General features: G+C 40.6%; 1 protein-coding gene across 2 annotated transcripts in view; it reads left to right on the top strand.

Annotated features, from left to right (window-relative positions):
* cfdp1 (craniofacial development protein 1) overlaps positions 1–13,778 on the top strand; it is a 33,992-nt gene that overhangs the window by 5,166 nt on the left and 15,048 nt on the right. For both annotated transcript variants that reach the window (XM_058388251.1, XM_058388250.1), the window contains exons 3-5: positions 989–1,205; positions 2,064–2,188; positions 2,981–3,109. In XM_058388251.1, coding sequence (XP_058244234.1) covers positions 989–1,205; positions 2,064–2,188; positions 2,981–3,109 — 471 coding nt within the window. The remainder of the gene's footprint in view (positions 1–988; positions 1,206–2,063; positions 2,189–2,980; positions 3,110–13,778) is intronic.

Below are 13,778 nucleotides of genomic sequence, written 5' to 3'. Positions count from 1 at the left end.
AATTCCTGTAAGTTATGAGGTGAGGCCTCCATGGATCGGACTTGTCTGTCTAGCACATTCCACAGATGCTCGATTGGATTGAGATCTGGGGAAATTGGAGGCCAAGTCAACACCTTAAACTCCTGTGCTCATCAAACCATTCCTGAACCATTTTTGCCTTGTGGCACGGTGCATTTTCCGCCCAAAAGAGGCTGTTTTTATTAAGGGGTGTACATGGTCTGCAACAATGCTTAGGTAGGTGGTACGTGTCAAAGTAACATCCACATGGATGGCAGGACCCAAGGTTTCACAGTAGAACATTGCCCAAATCATGACACTGCCTCTACTGGTTTGCCTTCTTCCCATAGTGCATCTTGGGGCCGTGTGTTCCCCTGGTAAGCAACACACACGCACCCGGCCATCAACATGATGTAAAAAACCTTTCTATCAGAACCAGCATTAACTTCTTCAACAATTTGAGCAACATTAGCTCGTCCGTTGGATCGGATCACACGGGCCAGCCTTCACTCCCCACGTGCATTGACGAGCCTTGGCCTCCCATGACTCTGTCGCTAGTTTACCACTTTTCCTTCCTTGGGCCCCTTTTTATAGATACTGACCACTGCAGACCGGGAACACCCCACAAGAGTCAACTAGCCATCACAATTTGGCCCTTGTCAAACTCGCTCAAATCCTTACAATTGCCCAATTTTCCTGCTTCTAACACGTCGACATTGAGGAAGTAAATGTTCATTTGCTGCTTAATATATCCCACAAACTAACAGGTGCCATGATGAGAAGATAATCAGTGTTACAGATCATATTCTGGTGTCCATTTGCCATTACTGTCCGAAATCTAAAACAAGCCACCTTCTTCTGATTCATTAGTCAGATTTGACTTTGTTCAAACATCTGTTTTAACATAAATTTGATCAATAAGGGCTGTTTTTAGTGTCCTTACAGTCATTTTGTAATTACGTAAATATATAATTGTGTATTTGTTTTTCAGGAAAAGGAAAAAAGGAGGATTGAAGCTAGAAGGAGATGATGATGGTGGCACATTCAAACAGAAAGAGGAGGAACTAAATCTACCTGAAGAAAAGTCAGTAGCAGAATCCACCACAGATAAAGGGCATGAGCAGAAGAAAAAGGCGGACGATCTTTGGGCTAGTTTTTTAAGTGATGTCGGCCAGAGACCAAAAGCTGAGGCTCCAGCCTCAGGACAGGTGAGTGAGAATGAAATATTCTAACGAAAGATGTAATAGTTCAGCCTTTTATGGTAATCTTTTGGCCAAAGAGTTTGTGAAGCTAAATCTGTAGGTCTAAGTTTCATAAAGACTTTGTTTTACCTTGGGCAGTTGTCATCAACATTAATTGGAAATAAAAAGAACTGTCTGTAATAAAGATGCTTGAAATTGTAATGGTGTCTAGTGCAAGTTATTCTTTGAAGCCACTGCAAGCATCCTTGAAACAAAGCGTTAGTTCAGCTCATTTATGAGCCATGAAATCGGACGTTTTTTACACTTTTGCTACAACAGCTAAAATAAGCAATGTGTGGAATCTAGTGCACAGATCAGATCATGATTCAAGAGTTTGTCATATGTACAATAAACATTCAGTTAAACCATACAATAAAGTTCTTGCAGAACTTAAGAAGACACCAAAAATAAATTACAAAATAGCACAAGAAGGGGACAACAACAACATTGTACATTTGCAAGAAAAATAGTGTGTTCTCATTATGTAAACAATAGTGTTCCTTGATTGTATTCTCATATGTGTATATGAAAAGGTCTTTAAAATATTCTATTTATCTATAGACACCTAATCTACAGCTTACTGGTATGTGGATGTAAACAGAAGTCTTTTTATTGTTTGAATTAGGAACATGGTTTTGACTGACAAGCGTTTTGTAATGTATAACAACTTTGTGTTTGTCTTACAATGAACAGTTTATTTACAGGTTCTGCTGATGAAGAAAAACACATTCATCTATTCTTCACAGTTGCTCTGCCTTACAAAATTAACTGATACCTTTTGTGTAGAATTCTTTTAATAATCCTGTTGTTCTCTCTTGCTTGTAGATCACAGCCGTTTCGGACGAAGTTAGTAAATCCAGCGCAGAGTCTTCACAGAAAGAACCGAATGCTACAGAGGCCTCCAAAATCACAATAACAAAAGTGTATGACTTTGCAGGAGAAGAAGTTCGGTGAGTCCTTCAGGATGCAGTTCCTCCTGCATTACTGATTTACATCACAAGGTGGCAGCATAGCATGGTCAATGAATAGAAATGAATTGCAGGACACTCCTTTTTATCATTCTGAAAGCAAGAAGAATGCCAATACAATTGATCTGCATGTGCTGGTTAGGCTTTTGTGCTGTGATATAATTCGGCTTTAAACATTTGTATATTCAGCTCTGTAATCTGTATTTCTGTTTTTTAATGATTGCAACAGCAGGCATCTTATTAATGTGATATCAATATGAGAAAGAGATCAGATATATCATTTTTCTTAATTCCACCATGTATATAACGGATATCATTTCAGCTTCCAGCACTAAATCATATACAGCCTCAGACTGCAAATCTCCCTGCATCCACACTGACACAGTGACCCATGGGAAGGTGTTATGTGCACAAACCATATGGTCACTTTAAAGAACTACCGAACATAATGCTGCAGCATTTTTTTTTTTGCATCAGTGCAAAAAGTGATTTTGCTATTTATCAAAATTGATGCTGTCAACTCAAAGCAGACCGAGATTGTCCTGAACAGCGTCTGACACACACCCTATCTTACAGAGCATGCTCAGAGTCTTAAAGAAAAATGACTTGCTTTTGAATCAGCTTCTGTACATAGCTTTAGTATATCTGTACACAGCTACTGTATATAGCTATGACCATCACTGTAGTACTGCTGTGGACACTGCAGACGTGTGTGCACTCATTCAAGTGAAGACTGTCTGTGGTTATGTAGTCATTTGTGTCGCATCTCTACAGGGTTACTAAAGAGGTGGATGCTGACTCACGGGAGGCTAAAACCTTTCTCAAAAAGGAAGAGAAGGAAGGGGTGCAGCAGACTTCTGTGTGTAAAGCTTCAGCTGAATCCTCGCTCACTGCTGGGCCCAGGTAACATCACTCAACTCTCCTTCTACCTGGTAAAGTGAAAGGTTTTTTGGTGTGTCCCTTTTAGGAAGCCCTTATAGGCCGTATGATGAAAATCACCAGTGAAGCTTTCCTTCTGATAAAGCCTCCAAGTAGGAACCTACTCCTGAGGTCATAGGTTATTAAAAGGTTAATTACAATTAATAATAATAAGAGGGATCATTACTATACAAATTATATTAACAAATTACTTTGCATTTTGTCTAGTGCTGCTTTAGTAAACTGCTATTCACATAAGATTTTTATATCTATAGTCCACAAGGCAAAACAACTGAATTTACACAAATGAACCAGTTCAGAAGTACCTACACCTGATTCTTAATACTGTGTGTTGGTGTTATCTGGATGATAAATTACATCCAACAGGGCAACACATCAGATACTCTGTTCAAGTGGATGAAGGATCTTGTAACTTAATTCACAGGTTTCAGATTATAAAGTTGACATTGGTGCAGATTATTATTTTGTCTTATAGGAAACCTGTAAATAGCTTATGTAGGTTCTGAAGGGCAGCAGTAAATGAAAAAAATGATAATGAAAAACAAAATTACAATTTACTCTAATCATCCTGTTCAAAAAGTTTACACCCCCTTAATGACTCATGTTGCTTTCCTGGGCATCAGTGAGTGTTTGTACCTTTTGTAACAGTTGTGTACGAGTCCCTCAGCTGTCTTTAGTAATAAAAGATGGAGGATTTTTCTGCAAACAGTGTGCAGTTTTACTGCTCATGACAGACAAGGGACTCGTGAACAACCATCACAAAACATAAAAACACTCGTTGAACATCCAGGTAACAACACACTTTATTAAGAATCGAGAATTTGTAAACTCTTATTATTTAGGTATTTTGTCTTGTGGTCGATTATGTAAAACATGTTGTATAAAACAGGTTATTCTGGGTAGCATTAAATAATAATAAAAAGAAAAATGCATGTTTTATGATCCCTTTAAATTGTTTAAATTATTAACATTTTGCAGCAAAGTATATGTAAACGTAGGAACTGTATCTGTAATGGAGTTTGTGTATGCTGAGTTTTATGCTGGAGTGGGTGTGTAAACAGCCAAGTGTTTACGTTGTCAAGTTGCGAAGCGCTCCCTCTATTCACGCCCCTGCCATTTTCCCGCTCTTTGAACACGGTTGCCATGACGCTTAATTGCAGATAGACAAGTTCATATTTCCTCTCGGGCAGTTGGCTGGAGCTACACAGGAAGCGCTACATTTCGCTACAGGAAGTGCTGTGTGTCCAGAGACTTTCCTGGGCGAGACAGAAGTTGCACCCCTCTTTCATGTCATCCTGCTGCTAATGTCTTTTGCTCACTTTTATCACAACACACCCACCCTGTTGTTCTTACTCACATGCTCTCTGTCTGGGTTTTATTATTTGTTTGACCACAGAGTTGTGATTACTGTAAAGTGAGAAATCAGACTCTTTATGTTCCTCTATTGTGCTGTTTAGATGCATTTACTGCCAAAACATGGCCAAAGGACAGAAATGAAACAAACTCGCCCTTAATCTGTTTTGCCGTCTCTCTCTCTTGTCTCTCAGGCCTGACTCAGCATGGTGCCTTTCTCTGTTTCTTCACTTTGCTCAGTCTCACTGCACCTGAACACAAAACCGCTGACTATTGTTAATCATCCTCCCCCACCTCCCTTCCTTCCCCGTTTGCTCTTGTTACTTTCCTGCAAATGTTTAATGCTCAGCATATTGGAGAAAGATGTCTCTTTCTAATCTGAATATTCATAGTGTACTTATCTTTGTAGGAATCTCAGTAATAGTGCATGCTCACATGTACATATGCACATACACATGTGCAGAATGCTGTCTCGTCTTGTGCTGTGTGCCTTCCTGTTTTTTTGTTTCTGTCTCCTCCTGTTTGTGCATGTGTGTTTGTTGGGCAGGAGACGAAAGTCATAGTGTAATAAGGCTGCAGGGGCTAAGTGCTATCGATTAGAAGGCCAACCAGATTTACTGCCACTTGTTCAGCACTCCACTGATTGGTAGATTGATTGTGGTGTGTGTGTGTGTAAAACCTGCACATAATTGTAGTGTGTCTCTCAAAAGACGGAGCCAAGTGCAGTCAGATAATTGTACCTTTACACCACCTGCATGTGCACAATAGGATACACTATTTGTTTGTGTGTAACTGCTCATCCAAAGGGTTTGTGTTGTTTTTGTCAGTCCAAACGAATTCCAATCACAATATTTCAGTATGTTCATGAACATGCAGGGTACATGCACGTAATGTGCACCACATGTATGTGAATGTGAAGGGCTCTTTTTTTTTTTAAGCATTATCATAAGAATGAAAAAAGGGTCAGTGTGTGTGTGTGATTTTATGCAGAGGTTTTCATTCAATTGGATTCATAAGGAGAATTTTCAACTGTATTCAGATTGTACTCAGCCACAGTTTGGTATATACATGAAGGATTTTCCTTCCAGTTGACCTATCAGTCAGATCTGTAATAGATTACAGGTTATTTGGATGCATGAGCTACAGAAGTGTGACGGTGCCCGTGTGCTGCAGCAGGTCACAGACTCGAGTGATCAGATGGTGGTGTATAATCTTATTTGAAAAAACTAGAAAAGCTCAGATGCAAGTTTTGCCGCTCTGACTGTTCTTTGGCATTTGCTTCAGTAATTTCATCATCTTTTCTCGTCTACTCGTTTTCTTTTCCAAAGTGCGTAAGAATAGCAGAATATAGTCCAGTGCTGGGAAATGCATGTCCTCTAAAGCTAATGACTGCCATATGTACTCCAGTCACAGTTCTAATTATAGAGGTCCATCTCCTGACTCCTAAAATATCCCTCTTCCTTTATTATTACAGAACACACACACACACTTTTTTTCTCTGAGTCACCAAGGGCAAGTGTAGTTTTAGTGTTAGATCTTCAGTGACCGTGTACGCTGTGTAGAGTGTGGGAAATGTCTTCATACACTCTTAGTCATAGTGTGTGTTTTTTTTTTTTTTTTTTAACTAATCTACCACATCTGTAGCGTGTGTGCGCTTGTGTGCGTGCGTGTGTGTGATTACCACAGAAAAGAACCAACAAGTTTTTCTGAACTTAGGAACAAAAGTGTTTACTCAAATTCACTACTCTGAGGAATGAAAATTGAAAACCAGAAATAAAGAGATTTTGCTAGGAACAGAAAATCGAATTGTTTATTATTCCAGAATATAAATCGATTACCTGTTAATAACCTTTGGAACAATTTATGCAGCATAACTTTACACAGCTTCATGGATGATAAAACAAAGTCTAATAAATTGACGCTATTACTAACTACTAATGTTTTCCCAACATAAAACCGTATTATATTAAAATATGCTTTGTACAGATAGTGTTTTTTTTTTTAATTATTATTATTACAATGTGCTCATTAAAATAAGGGAAAAAAGCTTATCTCAAAGCTAAACCCAAGGTATAAAATATACAGGATTAAGGCACAAGGATGGAAATGTTCCTTCTGCTCAAAATAAGGTGATTTAAAGAAAATCTGAGAAATGTCTTATTTTTTGAACACCTTATAAGTTTCAGTGGAAGGTCGTTGGAAATTGCTCAGAACCGTGTAGATTTTGTCCTTTCAGAGATGAGAAAAATCTTTTAGATGTAAGGATTTGAGGTTCTGTGGTCATATGGTCATATATTTGAAGTCATATAGTTAAAGTAAACACAAAGTGTGGCCGTCTTTATGAAGTCAAAACTTCAGGAAAAGCATAGTTGCTGTTTAGTGTATTGTTAAGTTTCATAAGAACAGCTTTGGTAGGATTATCTCTCAGGTCTGTTTTATTGTTTGCTATTGAGTATAAAGGGTGTAGTTCAGAAAAACATGAAACGTGTCCTTCATGTAGTGTAGTCACATATTGCTTTTAAACATCTTCTGTAAAGGATGTCTGTAAAGGACTTTTTTTTTCCTCAGAAAAGGGAAATGAAATTCTTCTTTAGTCATGAGCTATTTGGTAGATATGCGCTAACCAGTACGTTTAAAACCTCCTGAATCTAAAAAGTCCTTATTATAATGATGGCTTCACATTTGTGTGTGCGCGTGTGTGTGCGCGTGTGTGTGCGCGTGTGTGTGCGCGTGTGTGTGCGCGTGTGTGTGCGCGCGTGTGTGCGCGCGCGTGTGTGCACGCGTGTGTGCGCGTGTGCGCGCGCGTGTGCAACTGATTTATGTGTGAATGTTTCATTACACAGTGACACAAGTTGACTGTTTCAGTTATTCCACTGTTTTCAGCATGAGTTTATTTGATTCCAGTGAAGCAGGTGAAAGATGCTGAGTGTATGAGAGAGGAATGATCAGTGAGCTTACTGTTTGCTTCCTCTTTAAAGCTGAACAATGAATTTTATGACTGGATTTGAGCGAGCGCTTGGCATCACGTTTTCTCCTATCGGCTGTTCACAGCCAGGATCAGTGGTACTGTTTCTGTGTTTCACTCCCCGCATCTCAGAGTGAACTGCGACATGAAAACACCGTGTCCCTGTCTCTGCCAAAACCCATACAGATTTTTGTCTGTGGTTTTGTTAGACATGCAAGAAGACGAGTTCTCTGGAGACATTGTATCTGAGACCTCATACACGCTTATGGTTTGACTATAGGCCAAACCTATTTATACCACAGTGCTGTTGAATTCTCAGATCAGAAGGCGTGAATTAATTTTCGAAATCAGCACAGCTCTGATACTAGTAACCTACAGATGAGAAAAAAATCTGTTGTTATTTAATATAGATGAGCGTGCAGTTATTCATAATGTGAAGCTTTTTGTTAGGAGACAATTAACCTTAATGGTAAGTGGGGTTTTTTTTGAGTTTGTTTTTGGTTTATTAACTAGGGCAGAAGAGTAGGGCATTGGTGGCTCAGTGTTTCAGTGGCTCAGTGATTTCTCGCCTACCATGCAGGAGGCCCAGGTTCCAGGTTCGATTCCCAGCCAGTGCCCAAACCCCAGCCACTGGATGCAATGCCGGTCTCAAACCCAGATAAAATGGGAGGGTTGCGTCAAGAAGGGTGTCTGGCGTAAAACCTGTGCCAAGTTGTTGTGCGGACCAGTTAGTCCACTGTGGCGACCCCTCACAGGGAGCAGCCAAAAGATCAGCATATCACATAAAAGTATTATGTTTCCCAACAAAACGTGATTTCATTGCTTATATGAAAATTTCCACCAGTTTCAAATGACCAGATTGAATGATGTAGAGTGTGATCAATTTATGTAGTCTTAAAGTGCATTAAAAAGAAAAAGAGTGCAGTGGTAATGTGTCTGTTGTAAAACACCAGCGTTGTGGGATTGAGCCTCAGCTCAGGTGTGAGCTCAGTGTCCAGGGCTTTTTGAAATACACAATCAAATCATGTTGGATGTACAAAAACTAATTGTGCTCGTCTTACTCAATTCAGTGACGCGGAACTGATGTATGCATTTAAATTAAGTATGTTCAACTAGCTTATTTTTCACTGTGATAACTGACTTGTCTGGTGGATTTTCCTTCACATTAACCTTTAGATAACTCTTTAAAAAAAAAAAAAAAAAAATATATATATATAGCAGTGTTGTTCATTAATAAATTGTAATTGCTGTCAAATTGCTGTGGTGTTCAGTGTCTGCTTCACATTGGACCATATCATACCACCATGGCATGGATATTTTTATGTCACAGCATGACCTATGTTATTTATTTCCCAGAAGATCTCTGTCTTAAAAGCTTAAGAGTTTAGATATTGAATAAAACTCTCAGTAAAAAATGTTGGCTTGTAAGCCTAAGCACCACTCTTTTATCTCTTTCCAAATATTTATGGTGTTTTAATTCTTCCAAGATGATCCTCCCATCACTATTAATTTAAGTGAAATGCTTTAAAGCAAAATCCCTCCCACTTCATGTAGCTCATTGGTGCAAGCTCATGGTTTGTGCTCTTTGTGTGTTCAGGCTTTTGGAATGTATCCAGGCCAGTGTTCAATTAGTCCCCATTGTCATCATGTGTAGAGCTGTAATTGCTGCCAGTCAGGTCTCCGCTTTAGTGATTAGCAGTGGCTACGTGGCTTATGGGAGGAAGAGAATTTTCTCCTCAGTTCTCAGCACAGCTGTGTCAGTGGAAAAAGACTGAAAGGCTTTTGGGGGGACAGCAGGGTGTTGCACTTTAAGAGACTGTGGGAACAGATGAACTAATTGAGTCCGTATATTAGGGGCCCCGCTTTTTTTCTCTGTCTTGTACTGCTTTCCCATGAGACACCAGTTTCTCACAGGACTTCCTAACAGGAAGGAGACTGAGGTTGTTAGACTGGCAGAGATTACGGTTCCTTGAGCTTATCAGGCACACTGATGGAAAGTGGGACCCTTAATTTTTCCGCCTGATTAATTAATGTAGTGATTGTGTAAAGTTGTGACTGAAACTGCTGGCAGTTCTTTGGTAGGTAAAGAAGCATGTGTGAGTGTGAGAAAGGGATGGCAGGAAGTATGGGTCAGGGTTTATGAGCTCTACTAGTGTGAAAGTGGTATGTGGTACCGCTTGCAACTGTTGCTCAGGTTCTTTGTGTTTTATAGAGAATTAGCAGTGAGCAACAGGAGGCACATATTGCAGCACTGAGTTTGTAGAGACCTGCAGTATGAAAATAAGAACAAATATGTACACCAATCAGCCAGAACATTTAAACCACATATATAACAGTGTAGGTGTTCTGCCACCAAAACAGCTCTGACCCATCGAAGCATGGACTGCACAAGAGCTCTGAAAGTGTGCTGGTGGTTAACTTGTTTGTCCAGCACATCCCACAGATGCTTGATTGGATTGAGAACTGGGGAATCTGGAGGCCAAATCAACACCTCGAAATCTTTCCTCAAACCATTCCTGAACATTTGCAGTGTGGCAGCAGCAGCATTATCCTGCTGAAAGGGGCCACTGTACATGTCAGAGTAACATCTACATGAAAGCTAGGACCAGAGTTTTCCCAGCAGAACATTGCTCGGAGCATCACACTGACTGTGTGATTGGATATGCTGGACTAGCCTTCTCTCACCACACGCATCATTGAGTCTTAGGCACACATGACCCTGTCGCTGGTTCACTGCTTTTTCTTTTTCATTGGACCATTTTTCGTATATACCAGTCACTGCATATCAGGAACACCCCACAAGACCTGCTGTTTTAGAGATGCTCTGACTCGATCATCTAGCCATCACAATTTGAATGATTATTTTAGAAAAGTGTGATGTGGCTCTATGTCCTGTTATAAATGCCATATTGTTGTCCTGACCACCCCTATTATGAGTCTAATTCACACCTTTTAACTTGCCGTCTCTAACCCTGCAAGGGGATATTCCAGCACTTTAAAACTGAATTAAAAAAGAATTCAATAACTAATTTAAAATTAGAGCAGCGACACTGAGCCCTGCTCCTGGAGTTTCTGTGCCTTGCATATTTCAGTGTTTACCCTTCTCTAGGACACCCACGTTGACTCAGGAAGGGGCTGTTAATTAGCCGATTTGTTGGATCAGTGGTACGAGAAAAGAGAAAACAACTGAATATGTGGAGTCTTGGTGTTGCATGAGCAGGAAACTGAGTGCTCTAGAGTGATAGGATCCTGGCTCTGTGTGTGTGTGCTGTGTGTGTATGCACGCATGCTTGCAATACACTGTGCACTACCACACACATACTTTCTACCTCCTGAGAGAGGTTTTTGTCAAACTGCCCTGTTTTTCGCAGTTGCCCAGGCAACTGTCTGTGGAACATGTGTGGTTTACCCATCTAAAGGTTTCTGGGAGTTTGGACAGTGAGACTTATTGCTCTAGGTGTGTGGCTGTGTGGTCAGTCAGGCCTCCTCCCTGCTCTGAGGCTTGGCAGTTGTGAAGGAGTTAAGGAGATTTTGTTTTGGAAACTGCTGAGAAAGAATGTAAGGAAGAGGAGTAACAGGGTTTTCCCTTAAAATGCTTTTACTCAGTACCTCACTGCATGATCTCAGCTTCCACCTCATTCTCTTGTGTGGGTTCATCTCTCTGTCTAACAACTAGCATGGCTTCCAATATGATGCACTTGATGAATTTTTACTCATACACAACCATACACAATATGACATGTAGTGAAGTGCTTTACTAACAAACATATATGGATGTATATTAATTCTATTAATATAATAATATTTTAATGAAACTGACAGAATGCACTATATATTCTGTAAATATAAATATAGTGTTCTTACACACACACACACACACACACACACATATATATATATATATATATATATATATGTATATATATATATATATATATATATATATATATATATATATATATATATATATATATATATATATTATACACACTATATTGCCAAAAGTATTCGCTCACCCATCCAGATAGTCAGAATCAGGTGTTCCAATCACTTCCATGGCCACAGGTGTATAAAATCAAGCACCTAGGCATGCAGACTGTTTTTCCAAACATTTGTGAAAGAATGGGTCGCTCTCAGGAGCTCAGTGAATTCCAGTGTGGAACTGTGATAGGATGCCACCTGTGCAACAAATCCAGTCGTGAAATTTCCTCGCTCCTAAATATTCCATAGTCAACTGTCAGCTGTATTATAAGAACGTGGAAGTGTTTGGGAACGACAGCAACTCAGCCACGAAGTGGTAGGCCACGTAAACTGACGGAGCGGGGTCAGCGGATGCTGAGGCGCATAGTGCGAAGAGGTCGCCAACTTTCTGCAGAGTCAATCGCTACAGACCTCCAAACTTCATGTGGCCTTCAGATTAGCTCAAGAACAGTGCGCAGAGAGCTTCATGGAATGGGTTTCCATGGCCGAGCAGCTGCATCCAAGCCATACATCACCAAGTGCAATGCAAAGCGTCGGATGCAGTGGTGTAAAGCACGCCGCCACTGGACTCTAGAGCAGTGGAGACGCGTTCTCTGGAGTGACGAATCGCGCTTCTCCATCTGGCAATCTGATGGACGAGTCTGGGTTTGGCGGTTGCCAGGAGAACGGTACTTGTCTGACTGCATTGTGCCAAGTGTAAAGTTTGGTGGAGGGGGGATTATGGTGTGGGGTTGTTTTTCAGGAGCTGGGCTTGGCCCCTTAGTTCCAGTGAAAGGAACTCTGAATGCTTCAGCATACCAAGACATTTTGGACAATTCCATGCTCCCAACTTTGTGGGAACAGTTTGGAGCTGGCCCCTTCCTCTTCTTACATGACTATGCACCAGTGCACAAAGCAAGGTCCGTAAAGACATGGATGACAGAGTCTGGTGTGGATGAACTTGACTGGCCTGCACAGAGTCCTGACCTCAACCCAATAGAACACCTTTGGGATGAATTAGAGCAGAGACTGAGAGCCAGGCCTTCTCGTCCAACATGTGTGACCTCACAAATGCGCTTCTGGAAGAATGGTCAAAAATTCCCATAAACACACTCCTAAACCTTGTGGACAGCCTTCCCAGAAGAGTTGAAGCTGTTATAGCTGCAAAGGGTGGACCAACGTCATATTGAACCCTATGGATTAGGAATGGGATGTCACTTAAGTTCATATGCGAGTCAAGGCAGGTGAGCGAATACTTTTGGCAATATAGTGTGTGTGTGTGTGTGTGTGTGTGTGTATGTGTGTGTGTGTGTATATATATATATATATATATATATAGTATGTATGTGTATATATATATATATATAGATATATATATATATATATATATATATATATATATATATATATATATATATATAGTATGTATATATATATATATATATATATAGTATGTATGCATGTATGTATGTATGTATGTATGTATGTATGTACAGGGGTTGGACAATGAAACTGAAACGCCTGGATTTAGACCACAATAATTCATTAGTATGGTGTAGGGCCTCCTTTTGTGGCCAATACAGCATCAATTCGTCTTGGGAATGACAGATACAAGTCCTGCACAGTGGCCAGAGGGATTTTGAGCCATTCTTCTTGCAGAATAGTGGCCAGGTCACTACGTGATGCTGGTGGAGGAAAACGTTTCCTGACTCCCTCCTCCAAAACACCCCAAAGTGGCTTAATAATATTTAGATCTGGTGACTGTGCAGGCCATGGGAGATGTTCAACTTCACTTTCATGTTCATCAAACCACTCTGTCACCAGTCTTGCTGTGTGTATTGGTGCATTATCATCCTGATACACGGCACCGCCTTCAGGAAACAATGTTTGAACCATTGGGTGCACATGGTCCTCCAGAATGGTTTGGTAGTCCTTGGCAGTGACGCGCCCATCTAGCACAAGTTTTGGGCCTAGGGAATGCCATGATATTGCAGCCCAAACCATCACTGATCCACCCCATGCTTCACTCTGGGCATGCAACAGTCTGGGTGGTACGCTTCTTTGGGGCTTCTCCACACCGTAACTCTCCTGGATGTGGGAAAGACAGTGAAGGTGGACTCCTCAGAGAACAATACATGTTTCACATTGTCCACAGCCCAAGATTTTCGCTGCTGGCACCATTGAAACCGATGTTTGGCATTGGCACGAGTTACCAAAGGTTTGGCTATAGCAACCCGGCCATGTACATTGACCCTGTGGAGCTCCCGACGGACAGTTTTGGTGGAAACAGGAGAGTTGAGGTGCACATTTAATTCTGCAGTGAGTTGGGCAGCTGTGGTTTTATGTTTTTTGGAT

Source organism: Hemibagrus wyckioides, linkage group LG04 (genome assembly GCF_019097595.1).
Source record: "Hemibagrus wyckioides isolate EC202008001 linkage group LG04, SWU_Hwy_1.0, whole genome shotgun sequence".
NCBI classification, from domain to species: Eukaryota; Metazoa; Chordata; class Actinopteri; order Siluriformes; family Bagridae; genus Hemibagrus; species Hemibagrus wyckioides.
This window is presented reverse-complemented; position numbering and strand designations above follow the sequence as displayed.